General features: G+C 45.3%; 1 protein-coding gene across 4 annotated transcripts in view; it reads left to right on the top strand.

The window, feature by feature from the left end:
* The window catches only part of ZBTB40 (zinc finger and BTB domain containing 40), a 42432-nt gene extending 30569 nt beyond the window's left edge, over positions 1 to 11863 (top strand). For all 4 annotated transcript variants that reach the window (XM_066606748.1, XM_066606750.1, XM_066606749.1 and 1 more), the window contains exon 18: positions 6999 to 11863. In XM_066606748.1, the coding sequence (XP_066462845.1) occupies positions 6999 to 7223 (225 nt within the window). In that variant the 3' untranslated portion in view covers positions 7224 to 11863. The remainder of the gene's footprint in view (positions 1 to 6998) is intronic.
* Positions 11864 to 15602: the final 3739 nt, after the last annotated feature.

The following is a 15602-nucleotide window of genomic DNA, read 5'->3' on the forward strand; positions in this document are numbered from 1 at the left end:
TATATGTTCCCTTTCTTGTCTCCCCTCTCCCCCACTTTCATGGGTAGATGGATAAGGAGGGTCCAAAGAAAATGGACCCGAGGAAAAAATCGAAAAAATGCGTCCTCTGCAACAAAAGGCTCGAGGAGAGCTATAAAAAACCCCTATGCGAGGAGTGAGTGTATTACCGCAAGTAATGCTCCTGAATCCAACGCTTGCACTGCTATAACAGTGAATTGCTCTGCCTTCACAGATGCACGGGGAAAATTCTCGCAGAGGAGAAAGCAGCATTCAAATCCGATATCCGCTGCATGATAAGGGAAGAGCTGCAGGCTTCCATGGCGTCCCTTCCCCAGGCCCAGCCAGGTCCGTCACGGGTCCCTAAAAGACCTAGACAGACCGAGTCGGCGAGTTCGATCTCCGGTGAATCGCTGGAGCTCCTATCCGAAGGGGAATTAGAGGACCCACCGGTTCCCATAGAAGACGAGAAGAAATATTACTTCTCATCAAACGACATTGCGCACCTCATCAAGGCGGTGAGGGAAACAATGCAAATTGAGGAAGATAACCCGCCGAGAACAATCCAGGATGAGATGTTTGGCGGCCTCCGATCTAGAAGAAAGATCATGTTCCCAGTCAACCAGACGCTGCAGCAAGTGATCATAGATGAATGGCAGGAACCGGAAAAAAGGATCACTGTTCCAAAAGAGATCCGAAACCGGCTCGCATTCGCTACCGAGGACGTCCGCCTGTACAGGGAAACCCCCAAGGTGGACATCCAGATCGCAAAAGTGGCCAAGAAGACCCTCTTGCCCTTCGAGGACACCTCCCAGCTATCCGATCCGATGGATAAAAAAATCGACGGATTAATGAAGAAAGCCTGGGAGGCAACATCCCTCACCATCGAGGCTAACATAGCCTCAACCTCAGTGGCTAGATCCATGGCGCTCTGGCTAAACAGGCTAGAAGCCTCCATAAAGGATCGGGCCCCCAGAGAGGAGTTGGCCAGCTGTCTCCCCCTCTTAAAAATGGCTACCGCCTTCCTGGCTGACGCATCAGCGGAGACGGTAAGATACGGGGCAAAAACCGGAGTCCTCAGCAACTCAGCGAGAAGGGCACTATGGCTGAAGACTTGGGCCGCAGACATTACATCCAAAAATAAGCTCTGCGCCATCCCCTTCCAAGGGGAATATATGTTTGGGCCCGTCCTGGACAAAATCCTGGAAAAAGTCGGCGACAAGAGTAAAACCCTGCCTGACAGACAACCTTTCAGGAAACCATCCTTCCCGAAGAGGATGCGCCAGCCTCCTCCCGAAGTTAAAGGGAAAGGGAAGACTGGAAGATGGTCGTACCCCAAGGGAGGTCGGGGTAAGGAAGTCCAACCCTCCCCTGAACAAACAGGGGGTAGATTAGCGGGCTATCTAAGCCAGTGGCAAGGGGTAACGTCTAACCCCTGGGTACTCCGAATAATCGAAGCAGGGTACCAAATTGAATTCCACTCGCTACCCCCTAGGAGATTCCTTATAACCTCCCCGGGGTCCCTACAGGAACAAGGGAACCTCATAAAAGGCGTTCAGGAACTTAAGGACCTAGGGGTCATTACACAAGTCCCCGATTACGAAAGGGGTGAGGGATTCTATTCCCCCCTATTTCTAATAAAAAAACCGAATGGTTCCATTAGGACTATATTTAATCTTAAAGCCCTAAATCAATTTATCTCGTACAAAAAATTCAAGATGGAAACAGTAAGATCCATCGTCCCACTAATAGATCGAGATAGTGTAATGTGCACCATAGATCTTAAAGATGCATATTACCATGTCCCAATAACGGCAGCCCATCACAAGTACCTGAGGTTTGCTCTGCGGGAGGGAGACAAGATCCAACATTACCAATTCACGGCCCTTCCATTCGGAATCTCCACCGCCCCTCGGGTATTCACGAAAATCGTTATAGAGATGGTAGCCTACTTCAGGCGGAATCAGATCCGCATATTTCCGTATCTGGATGACTTTTTGTTGGTATCAAGGACGGAGAAGACCATGCGTATAGACCTATCCATGGTCTTATCCACCCTAAACAGTTTAGGGTGGATAGTTAACAAGCAGAAGTCCGACTTGAACCCTGGTACACAAAAGGTGTACCTGGGAGTATTACTAGACTCCCACATCCAGGAATCCCGGCTTCCATCATCTAGGAAGGAAGACCTCACCCAAAGAGTAAAATCCTTCTGTCAGGCTACGGCGGTTTCCATTAGAGAAACAATGAAGGTGCTGGGCATCCTGACGGCTTGCATTCAGATAGTCCCATGGGCACAGGCCCATACCCGGCAATTACAAGGATTTATCCTTGCCAACTGGGACAAACGGCAGACATCCCTGGATAAGAAGGTGAGCCTGTCCGTCCGAGTCAAAGAGTCCCTACGCTGGTGGACCTCACAGAGGAACCTAAGCAAAGGTACCTCTTGGTCACAAGAATCTACCGTACCCATCACAACAGATGCCAGCAAAACGGGATGGGGAGCCCAAGTAGCCGACCAAAATCTACAGGGGATTTGGGACCCCCAAGTAGCTAAACGCTCATCCAATTTCAGAGAACTAAGGGCAATCTGGGAAGCCCTTCAGGCGGCAGAACCCCTTATAAAAGGAAGGCATGTCAAAATCCTAACCGATAATATGACAGCTCTGTCATTTGTTCGTCACCAGGGGGGAACGCGACACCCGCACCTGCAACGACTGGCAACAGAGATACTCCGCTGGGCGGAATCCAACGTGCTGTCCCTCTCAGCGATCCACTTAAAAGGGTCCACAAACGTCGCTGCCGACTTCCTGAGCAGACAGAGCATCCATCCAGGAGAATGGGGACTGAATCAGCGAGTCTTCGACCAACTAATCTGCCAGTGGGGAGAACCGCAGATAGACCTGTTCGCCACGAAGAGAAATTCAAAGTGCCAGGACTTTTACTCGCTGAACCCCAGAGACAATCCACGCGGGGTAGACGCCCTGTCCCAAAGCTGGGACATGGACCTAGCCTACGCCTTTCCTCCCTTCCCACTGATCCCCCGCACCATCAGGAAAATCCAAACCAGCCGGGCGTCAGTCATACTAGTTGCCCCTATGTGGGACAAAAGGCCCTGGTATCCCCTGCTAAAAGCCTTGGCGATCCAGGGTCCATTCCTACTACCAGCCGTAGAAGATCTTCTCCTCCAGGGCCCACTAACATACCCAGGGGTCGAGAAATTGAAGCTAGCAGCATGGATGCTGAAAGCATGATACTGCGTGGGAAGGGACTCTCCCATAATGTAATTACTACCCTAACAAAAAGCCGTAAACCTATCACGATAGCCATCTACGATAGGATATGGAAAAAATTCACAGAATTCTGTAAAATAGAGCCAGGGAAAATCCCAGGAATTGACATTCCCGTAATCCTGGAATTTTTGCAGGCAGGCCTAGAAAAAGGCCTTAGTCCTAGAACCCTTAAAGTCCATACAGCAGCACTAGGGTCCTATCTAGATTTTCCCTTGGCAGAACACCGCTGGGTGCGTAGGTTTCTCAAAGGGGCAGAACGGCTTCGACCCTTTGTTAGAGAAACCTTTCCTACCTGGGACCTAAATATAGTCTTAACTAGCTTTTGCCAATCCCCCTTCGAACCCCTCTCACAACTCTCCTTGAGGCTGCTCACACTAAAAGTTACCCTTTTAGTTGCCATAACATCGGCTCGGAGAATAGGGGAATTGCAAGCATTACAGTGTATTGAACCATACATGGTAATACAAGACGACAGGATTACCTTCAAACTAGACCCAGCCTTCCTTCCGAAGGTAGTGTCAAAATTTCATAGGGAGCAGACGATCACTCTGCCCTCCTTCTGTCAAAATCCCCGTAACGAGAAAGAGAGAGAATTTCATAACCTAGACGTTAGGAGAGCTGTTCTAGCGTACCTAGAGGCCACCCGCTCTTTCCGTAAAAATAATAACCTCTTCATTCAATTTCAGGGGCCGGCAAAAGGAAAGACGGCAACTAAGAGCACCATCGCGAGGTGGATCAAGACCGCCATCCAAGAGGCATATAAAGCCAGGGGTCTCGACCCTCCGGGAAAAATTAGAGCTCACTCCACTCGCTCTCTTTCCTCCTCTTGGGCAGAAAAAGGCCAGGCGTCTGCCGAGCAGATCTGCAAGGCGGCGACCTGGTCGAGTATACATACATTTACCCGACATTACAGGGTTAACGTCCAGTCGGACAAAGACCTGAGTTACGGACGTAAAGTCCTTCAGGCAGTAGTCCCACCCTAGGGCCACGTATAATTTGGTATACTCCATATGTAATGGGGCCGTCGGGATGACGCTCTGGAAGGACACGGATTACTTACCGGTAGTCCCTTTTCCAGGAGTCATCACGACGGCCCATAGTTCCCTCCCCTTTAAGAATAATTTATGTTCTTCAAATGTAAATATGACCGAATAAAGGTAAAATTTGGTTTAGTAAACATTGTCCACCGTAATGATTTATAAGTCACTGAAGCATGGGTGGAAAGGGAGGTGCTTTTAAACTCTTCCTGTCCCTACCTGGGTCAGAGGGCAACCTCCATATGTAATGGGGCCGTCGTGATGACTCCTGGAAAAGGGACTACCGGTAAGTAATCCGTGTCCTTCCGTCGACATAGTTGTGCGAGAGCTCATGTTTTGCATGATGTCTCGTAGTTTGCATTGATACCATTTTGGAATACATATGACTTTTTGGTCGCTTTTTATTGCATTTTTTTCTTGGAGACAGGGTGACCAAAAAAGCGCATTCCTGGCGTTTTTTGGTTTTTTTTCCCCTAACGACGTTCATTGTGCGGGGTAAATAAGAATACCGTAATCTTATATAGTGCAAACGCTTACAAACGGGAGAACAGATACAAAAAACAGAATCTAGCTCCAATGAGCGTACAAACTACAAATAAATGGGTGAAGATGTGGAGATGTGCACAATATGGGGAGGGGGAGAGTGTGTGATGCTACACACAGACAATGGTCAGACAAGCCGTATAGTGGCTGAATCAGTATGATTGCAGTGGGCTGTTGATGGCGGCTAGCAGTGATTGCAGTCAGTAGGACAGGGAGCATGTTATCAGGCGGAGCACAGAGGGGTTTGGTTTAGGGGATGGGGTATGCCTCCCTGAAGAGGTACATTTTTAGAGCACATCTGAAGTTTTGTGTGCATTGGGGATTGCCCGGATAGTTTACCGGTGCTGCTCTGGAGAAGTCTTGGAGGCGGTAATGAGAGGTTCGAATTAAAAGGGCATTTAATCTGATTTCATTAGCGGAGCAGAGGGACTGGGCTGGGTGGTGGATTGAGAATGAGGGAGGCAATTTAGAACTGTGCGGTGCTGTTGGAGAGATTAATGGATGAAGGTAGTGAGTTTGAATTGAATTCTGTATTTGACGGGCAGCCAGTGCAGTGACTGGCATCAGAGTTGCAGCTGGACAGGAAGATGAGCCTGGCTGCCGCATTCAGTATGACTTGAAGGGGGGAGAGTCTGGCGGAGGGGAAGTCGATCAGCATCTAGTTGCAATAATCAAGCCAAGAGTGGATGAGGGCAACAGTGAGCGTTTTTAGCGTGTCCACGGTGAGTAATGTTTTACTTTGATAGACCGGACTTTTACGGACGCAGTGATACCAAATATGTGTTTGTTTTATTTGGATTCCTGTATTATAAATATGGCAAAAGGGGGGATTTTATTGACATTTGTATTACTTTTTTTTTTTCTTTAAATAGTAAAACTTAATTGTTCTTGTTTTTACTTCTGCCAGGACAGCCCCGGGGCATTTTTAGAAGGCCCTCAGCTGCCATGACACTCGCATGGCTCCCTGTGATCTCATCGCGGGGGGTGGGGGCGTACGGAACCCCCGAACACCATTCAGGGGATTTAAATGCCTGTCAGTATCGAAAGCGACATTTGAAGGGTTAACGGCTCTGATGAGCCGCACAGCTTATCAGAGCTGGTGCCGCTGGGTGCCTGCTGTAAGAAACAGCCGGCGCCCGCATTGTATGGAGGGAAATCGCCCCCCGATCTCTCTTTATATGTACCCTGATGCTGCAGGACGTGAAAGTATGCCCTGCAGCGTTAAGGGGTTAAATGTGCTACTTCACATTAAAAGAAAGCGCTACACTTTGAATTGCATGATAAACAAAACAGATGAGACATGCAGGCAGCCTTGTCCGCTTTCATCTCCTGAAATAGTCTTGTAGATACATTGCAGAACATGTAGAAGTGGCTCCTGCATACTGGTCTCCTACTGGTGTATGATCACACATCGCAGAGTAAATCGACGCCAAAATCTTTGTCGATTTTCATCTTGGAGTTCAGTGATTGGATCCGCACGACTTCTGTAACAAACGGCGCACACTGCAGATCTCCATATCCACAAATGTTCCGTTATGGATTTTCTCCGCTACAAGTAAATGCGAGTGTAATTCACTTACCTTCTGCCTTACAATTCTGCAGAATTTCGCCCCGCTTTCCAAAGACAAAATTTCACAGCAATTCTAAAAATTAAAAGTATTAAGAATTTATTTCTTGACATGCCCATAGACTGTACCTGGTCAAACATAGCCCAAAAGTTCATACTTTTAACAAAGTTTTACCTCTCTGATGTTTATGTATTTAATTAGATACAGAAACGCGTAACACCCCGCATTTCTCTGTCCCACAAAAAACCCTGTGCTTCACATAGAGTATTTTTTTTACATTGCAGTCACTAGGAAACAATGCTATACATTTAACTTGTGTGTTCTCTACACTTAGTCATCTAGACCAAAGTGTTTCTACTAGAGATGAGCGATCACGCTCGGTAAGGTCATCTCGAGTAACTGCCTTCTCGTCCGAGCGTACTCGGGGGGGGGGGGGGGGGCAGCGGTGGTGAGCCAGGAGGGGGGGGGGGGGGGGGGGAGAGAGATCTGACCTTACAGAGCGTATTCACTCATCTCTAGTTTCTACTGAGCAGTAACCACTCGCTGTCTACTTTCCACAGGTTATCCAGGCTCAGGAGCAAGTGGCAACAGGAGAGCAAGTAATAACTTTGGACGAGTCCCAGCTGGCAGGTTCTCAAGTCATTGTGGCATTACCGGACTCCCAAACCAGCCAAGCCGCTGGCACAGAACTAGTGGCCGTCAGCATGGAGGATTTATTTGATGGAACAGTCACGCTGATCTGCGGAGAACCTGTCCCAGGAGTGACGCAGAGAACTCAGAGCTAATGACCGCTTGCTCTCACCATGGAGTTATTGTTGGTTATTATAGCCTGTTTTTTGTTTTTCTTCCAGGATTCATTTCATGATCTAATTTTCTCTTTTCGCACTCCGGCCCGTTCCCCTTTATTCTTTATATTTATTTTATTTCTCACTTGCCCCTCTTCCTGATGAACTCCTTCCTGTTTGCTGACTTTTGTCTTTTAAGACGTTGCTAGTTTTTTCTAGTAAGTTCACAGATGTCTAAAATCCCACTCTGTTCTGGTATCTTAAAAGTAATGATCATAAGAAATCGAGCGACTTGTCAGGCAGTACAGCGAATCTGAGAGGCTTATTACAGAAGTTGTATTCAGTCTCCTGTGATCATACCAATATAGCTGAAGGAACCTTGATCCAAACTTCAGCTCTTTTTACCTGCAGCCAAGGCTTAAAGGGCTATTCCGGCAGAACTTTTCAATCCCGGCACACCTTACCGCTCTCTGGATGTAAGCTATGCATATTGAACACTCTTACTGGCAATTCGACCGTCTGTGTGATACTCATCAGACCCCATGTTGATTTGTAGATCTCTCCATGCTTTCTCTTTCAATATTCTGTGCTATTAATGCCATGATGCATTAGACTATCACATGACCAACTAGAACCAGTACCATCTCTGCCTGCTGGGAGGACACTGGCATAACCATCTATGTTTTGAGTTCTCCTAAACAAAGTAGAGATTATAATTATTTATCCAGTCAGGAGGCTTAGCTGTGATGTTCTTTATTATAACTGTGACAGGAGCCTCTAATCATCAGCGACTATGATAGAAGTTTGTGTTCCCCTCCTAAAAACATTTTATGTTAGGGTCCACGACAAAGGAATTTTGCTGACTTGAAAAACTGACTAATTTGAGAGCAGGTATGTCCAAATAAGTTTTTCAGCTAGTCAGACTGAGATGACCAGACCCACCTGAAAAGGACGACTCCAGGAAGTTTCAGATAGAAAGAAATAACTAAAAAGGGTAATACTCATGTAGTTAGGGGGCTAACTACATAATGAAAGGGGGAAAAAATACGCCGAGGTCTTTTAGGCCACCTTCATACATGGTGTATTCACTGCTGGCTTTCTACAGAGGAAAACCTGTAGCAAACATTTGTACTGCAGTGGCCAAATCCACACCTAAATGGGGCCACGTTTGTAATTGCAGATCTGCTGCAGGATTAAATCTTTGTATTTCAAGTTTTTTTCCGCCCCATGTGAAGGAGGTTTTTGAAATCCACCCCCTTCCTCCTACATGTCTTATACTATAAATGCTTTAGAATTTCCGCAGCATTTCCTCCTTGTGTGAAGGCGGGGGTATAATGCCTTGTAAGTGTAGCTCCACTCTGTACAGCTCCTTTGCTTACAGTATTAGCAATGTTGCATTAGTCTATCTGACTAATCACCAGACTTTGCCTGGTGCTCCTCAAAGGGGTTTTCCTAATTGGGGAATATGCCCCCCTCTATAAGGCAGAGTAGAGCGCTACTGCAAAGATCAGCTCCAGTTATTTGTTCACATGTTACATGTTCATCACTTTTCTTTATATATGGATACCATATAATGGTATACTTTGTGTTCAGCCACCCAAAGCTCCCTGCGGGGATTACAGCTGATCGCATAGCAGTGGTCTAGATGTTACAGGTTTCCTTTTAGAAGATTTAATGTTAAGGTTCAAAATTCTGTGCTGATTATTTCATAATATATTTTAAGAGGTTAAGGCTGGGTTCACACAGGGCGGATTTGCCGTGGAATTTCGCCGCGGCAAATCCGCCTGTGGCCGCTAACCTCGGGATTAGCCAGCCATGTGGACGAGATTTCTGAGAAATCTCGTCCACACGGGACGGCCAATTCGCTGCGGTAAGTCAGACTGGAACCGCGGCTTCAGGGTATGCAGCATGTCTATTTATCTTTTCTCTCCGCTATGGGAGCGCCAGCCGCAGCGGAAGAGCGAGTGGCCGGGCCACTTCAAAGCCGCCACGGGTTTTTCCGCGGCGGTTCTTGCGGCGGAAATCTCATGGTTTTTGCTGCGGCCAAACCGCGGGATTTCCGGCGGGAATACGCCCAGTGTAAACCCAGCCTAAAGCTCTTTTTTTCTGATACAGAATTGCAAGTTTCCTGCAGCAATAGCATAAAATGTTCACTGCCTCCCAGTAGGGTGAATGATGCTATATACAGATTTACTGCACTTTAATGAGATATGCATGCGGATGCAGTAGAGGCAGCAGTAGCAGAATTTTATAGCTTACAGGGACTTGTTAAGACCCCATTCATCTGTACCAGGGATTCGGGTGATTTTTGTTGTTCAGCTCCATCCTCAGAGCCGAACAGTGAAAATACCAGAACTGCCAGATCCAGCACATGCCATAGCCGAGACAGCATCCATTGACTTTATTGGAATCCTTTCGGCATTCCGACTAAGACTTTATCAGACGAACCGGCGCTGCATGCTGCTCTTTTGTCCAGGATTTTCTGTCGGATCTGCAGCGGAAGATTTGGACAGAAACTCCGCAGATGTGAACCTGGCCTAAAATTTAAAAAATAAATTTTTAAAAGATTTAGCTGAATGTGCAGAGATGTCAAGAAGAAGCTCAGGACTCCATCGACTAGTGACATAAGAGCAGTGTGAAATTTTAAAGTGTATGTATATTTTTTTTACATTGTGAGCCTGTGAGAACATATATTCTTAAGGGTTGTTTATCCCTTTAATTCTATGTGAAAGGAAGAGAAACATTTGGAGTTCTGTATCAGAGAAATTCATCTGCCCCCTCTTTATTAGTGCAATAATAGGCACAGAATGTTGGACTTGTTAAAATAAAGTTGCTTAACGGGTTCTCACCATGTGCCATATTTGTACAGTGCAGGTGGAAACGGGGAGTTGTCATACATGTATAGTATAGGAATGGTGCAGTTGGTGTCAGCTGTAACAAGCGAGAGTGGAGAACTCCTATCCCAGCCGTTTAAACCCTTAGATGCTGCATTCAATAGCAACCATGGCATCTAAGTGGTTAGAGGGAGATGGCTCCCTCTGTCAGCCCATTGGCCCCACTGCAATGCTATTGTGGGGTGCCAATGGGTTGATGTGGCAGCTGGGGCCTAATAGTACCAGTTTAGTACACCTACTAGGCCATGCTAGAGGCAGTGCCAATTAAGTTGCCTCTTAATGTTATGCTGATTAAACAAAAAAAAGTTAGTGTTTTAAAAATATTAAGATCCTTTCCCCTAAAAATGCTTCACACATGAAAAACCGATCAAATGTCGTATGTATACCAAAATGGTACCGATTAAAAAAAATAAATAAAAAATAATAGCTCTGTAGTTGGAAAAATTAAAAAATGCTAGGGCTCTCAAAATATGGCGCTGCAAAGACTAATTCTATTCTAATACTTTTGCACAAATTAAAAAGTATAAAAATAAACTCTATAAATTGATATTGGGGTAATTGTATCGACCCACAGACTAAAGTGAACGTCAATTATACCGGACTGTAATAACAAAATCCAAAACTTTGTGGGATTGCTCTTTTTTTTTTTTCCTTTCATAATCTTTCCCCTCCTCCATTCATGCTCCCACCAAAAGGCTAGTTACGTTTCTCAGCACATTATATGTACGCCAAAATCTATCTTGCTTTTCAGACGAACGTATAATAGTTCAAACTGTGTTTTTGAAAAACGGCCAAGTGATCAACCATATAGATTCACATTATCTCCATATTACGGTCCTCTTAATACGGATCAAAAATACGTTCGTCTGAAAGTGGCCTAAAAACAATTTTCCACCATATGGTACGTATAGAGGCATTGGGGGTCCCATGATATCTGCCCTGCCATCTGAGGCGGCTGCTGTGCCAGAAGCTCAGACTTGGAACATGGTCAGCAGCATTCCATATACTCCTGGAAGAGATGGCCTCACCAGGGGAGGCAGTCTGATGGGTGGTGGTCTCGTGCCAATGTCCTGGAATCAATTTACTAATAAAGCAGCTCAAAAAGTGCAACGGAAAATAGAAGAAACAAAAACTATGAAAGCTTGGGGGCCCATGGCTTTCTATGCATATACATTCAGGCTTAGCTGCACTATGGACTAATATTACTACGTGTGCTGGAAGGCGCTTGTCGGAAATGTTACTTTTTACTAAAAGTGGAAAATGTAGAAAATGCAGGTGATGTAGCAGAATCTGGTTTTTATTATAGATGAATTGCTAACTTTTTCTACACCTATAAGTCTCTATAGCTTCTTCCTGTGGAAGAACTCTGCAAAAAAAAAAAAATTTCTAGCTACACATTCAGGTTTTTTCTTAAATATTCAGAAGCAGGTATTACATGGAGCGGACTAGCAGAGAGACGTCATTATGGGAGTCAATCCTCCAGGAAATGTTGTATCGATATAGAATCTGTACCGTCGTGTCTTGTTCACATCACTGGCTGAGAAAAATAATATTTAAGTTGCTTGTTTCTTTAAGAAAAGGGACGGCTGTTAAAATATAATTAAATATCGTAAATTCTGCACACAATTAGTTTTTCCCCTTTTTGGAGGTTGTTGGCATTTTGTGTGTTTGTATATTATTAGAATATAAGATATTGGATTATACAGAATACGCTTTATAAATAATAAACTTTTTAATTTAAAGGTGTTGCTTCGTTCAGTGTGCAAAATATTGTATGACTTCCTTCAGTTTGTATTTTTTCTTCCCTTTTTTTTTTTTCTGGCACTTTTTACATCTCACAAAAACATTGTGAATTTGATGTGTTTTTCAAAACTTTTCTTTTTGGAGTTTTATGTTATTTTATACAGATATTAGAGATGAGCGAGCGTACTCGGCCCCGCCCCTTTTTCGCCCGAATACCGCGATTTTCGAGTACTTCCGTACTCGGGTGAAAAAATTCGGGGGGCGCCGTGGCGGCGCGGGGGGTTGCAGCGGGGAGTGGGGGGAGAGGGAGAGAGAGGGCTCCCCCCTGTTCCCCGCTGCTACCCCCCGCACCGCCGCTCCTCTCCCCGCCCCCCGAATCTTTACGCGCGAGTACTGAAGTACTCGAAAATGGCGGTACTCGGGTGCGTAAGTACTCATTACGAGTACGTTCGCTCATCTCTAACAGATATGTTTCTTTTTCATCCTTTTTTTTTTCCCCTGTTCATGGACAACACTTGAAAAAATAGAGGGAGGAGAAAAAAAAAACACCTGGAGCATGATGTGTCTTGGGGGGTGCAGTAACCCCATAGTGAGATGGACTATGGACATGGGAGTCCCATTCTCAAGACTAGTAGGAGCCTTAGTGGTAAGACCTCTAAGTGAGGCGGGAAGGAGTTATAGAAGTGAGTATAGGTGCTTTTTTTTTAGTTTTAGTTCCTGAAAGGGGGGCATTATTACTAAATGGGAGATGTCAGGGGCATTATCACTGAATGGAGACCACAAGGGCAATTATCAGTGAGGGCATTAAAGGGAGTGTTACTGCTGAGTGGGAAGAGTAAAGAAGGTATCATTACAGAGTGTGGGAACTTTTAATGTCTTTGAGGAGCTGAAAGTGGCACTTAGTGCCTGAGCCCTACCGGGAGCATGAAATGGTGGATGCTATTACTGTGAGCTGCAGATTAAAAAAGAATGGATCGAAAGTACGCTTGCATGAATAGCTCTCCATTCAGACTCCTCCTCACTTTGGGGGGTGCGGTAACCCCGTAGTGCGGTGGACGAGGGACATGGGAGTCCCGATCTCAAGACTGGTAAGAGCCTTAGTGGTGAGACCTTAACCAATCAGCAGGTTATCACTTATCCAGTGGATAGGGAATAACTTGTAATTGTGGTACAACCCCTTTAGTCCTGAACCTGGTAAATCTATTTGCCCATTATGGCCTAATGGCCAGACAATCGCAAACTGATTTGCAAATAGGAACAGAAAAAAATCTGCTTCTCTTTAGTTACCAGTAGATATAAGTTGGCAAGTAAATTCCCTATTAAGGAGCTGTATTTCCCACATATAAAATTATGGAGGATCCAGGCTTTTCCCCAGATATCTTTTGAGGACCACCCAATCATCTCGCTTAAGAGAGGGCGGTCCTACAATTCGAATGGAGTCCCAACAATACATTCATGAGTCACAGTGGACTGATTCAGCAATGTTCCCATATATGTCTGAAAGAACAAAAGGAGCGCTCCAATGTGCAGGGTGTTAAAAGAAGAAGTTAATCCAATAGAGGTTCCCACCTGAAAAAAGTTGTTAGTGACTCAACCCGACAATGCACTTATAAGCTGCAGCCACCTCTGTGCGGAGCAGGGGATTGCACCTCCGTGTAATGGCAGAAGACAAAGAATCAATGGGAGTACCACGGCACATTGAGACACACCAGGTGGAGCAGATCTGTCATTTTATTACAGGGCAATGCGTTTTGGCATCGGAACAATGTCAAAATGCATTGTCAAGTCAGTCATCTGACAGACCTCCGCCTAGTATCTTGCCACACCATCATCCAATTATATTCTTTATCTTTCTACATCTGCATTGAGATCCGAGATTATGGTCTGCAATTTTCGTGCAGCTTTTGCATTTTCAGTTTTAAAGTACCCTTTAGTCTTTCTACTTTATCACTATTCTGAGGATGACCTTAGTGGGGAGGGCAGAGAGGAGAAGCCCAGGGAAGAGATGGGGTAGGGAGAAGCCCAGCCACCGCCCACCAGCCAGGAGTGCTTATTGTGTGCATTGTGGTGGCTTAGAAGAAGAGCTCTGGCTGACCTCCCAGAGTGAAACTTGTGGAGTGTGCAATGACCTGCATATCCAATCAGTTACTTTACCCCCAAAAAGCTATTTCGATGCCTCAGTTCTCTTCAGTTTGTAATCCGTCCACCTTCAGTTAAAAACTGATCAGCTTTAAAAGGACTACAAATACAGGTGTGAAACCACCCTAAATCATAGTACAGGACTTTGTAGGGAATCGGGAAGGAATTTTTTCCCCTTAAGGGCTAATTGGCTTCTGCCTCTTGGGGTTTTTTGCCTTCCTCTGGATCAACAAGGAGGAGGAGGCAGGCTGAACTAGATGGACATTGCCTTCATTCGGCCTTACATACTATGTTACTATATGTGTGACTTTGTCCTTAAGAACTGCAACAACCATTACATGGCTGCTTTCTTCTAAGCACAGCAACACTCTTGTCCATAGGGTTGTGTGTGATATTACAGCTCAGCTCGATTGAAGTGAATGAATGAATGAAAGAAAGAAGGGGCCCATCTAATAACCGTATCTAAACGTACATAAATAGTATGTCCATGGTCTGCCTGTTCATGACACACTACACCAAAACAAGAATCACAGCACAGCCATCACTATAAAATAAGACAATCCTTAATATCAAACTATTTTAAAAATAAGCAGGAAGGTATACAGCCATAATAAAAACCAGACTAAAGGTAAGAATACAATAAGAGTGCAAATAACCGCTAAACGGTAACCAAAAGACACGTAGGAATCAGTAAAAAGAACTCTCATACTAATAATAAGTGCAAATGCAACAGTACTAAGGCCGCTTTCACGCGGCCGTTAAAATAGGGCAAGATTTGTGTATTGCGAGACGCACAAATCTCACACAACTATAAACCCTATTCTTTTGAATTGGCTCATATACATGGGTGCTTTTTTCCCCCCATATGACAGCGCGGGAAAAAATTGCGACATCACCTATTTTTCAATGGGGCCGGCAAAAACATTGCACGGCATGTGATGCAAGATTTACATAGTAACATGGTATGTAAGGCCAAATGAAGACAATGTCCATCTAGTCCAGCCTGTTATCCTCCTGTGCTGTTGATCCAGAGGAAGGCAAAAAAAAACCAAGAGCAGAAGCCAATTAGCCCTTTTGGGGGGAAAATTCTTTCCCGACTCCCTAATGGCAATCAGACTGTTCCCTGGATCAACCCCTAATAGTTCCTACCTGCCTGTATTCCCGGATTAACAGTTAACCTAAGATTTATATCCTGTAATATCCTTCCGCTCCAGAAAGACATCCAGTCCCCTTTAAAAAACTCCTCTATGGATTTTGCCATCACCACATCCTCAAGCAGAGATTTCCACAGTCTAACTGCTCTTACAGTAAAGAACCCAATACAAGATTGACGTCTAGTCACAGATTGTTTCAGCAGACAAACTGCCTTGTTCTGTCTACATATAGTGGAAGGTCTGGTCTTCCATCTTCTGGCAGGGAGCCTGGGACGCTGACCCACTATGGGTCGGTTTCCTCTCCAAGCGGTTTAGGAACCAAAACTGCATGTACTACTTTCTAGAACAACGGGGCAGCTAGTTCCGTCAGCCGTGGCTGTGGGTCACTCATGGCATCTGTGAGGCAGGAAAGTGATCTGTCGGGACGGAATCCCATGCGGAACCGAGTT

The sequence above is a fragment of the Eleutherodactylus coqui genome, chromosome 6 (genome assembly GCF_035609145.1).
Source record: "Eleutherodactylus coqui strain aEleCoq1 chromosome 6, aEleCoq1.hap1, whole genome shotgun sequence".
Taxonomy (NCBI): domain Eukaryota; kingdom Metazoa; phylum Chordata; class Amphibia; order Anura; family Eleutherodactylidae; genus Eleutherodactylus; species Eleutherodactylus coqui.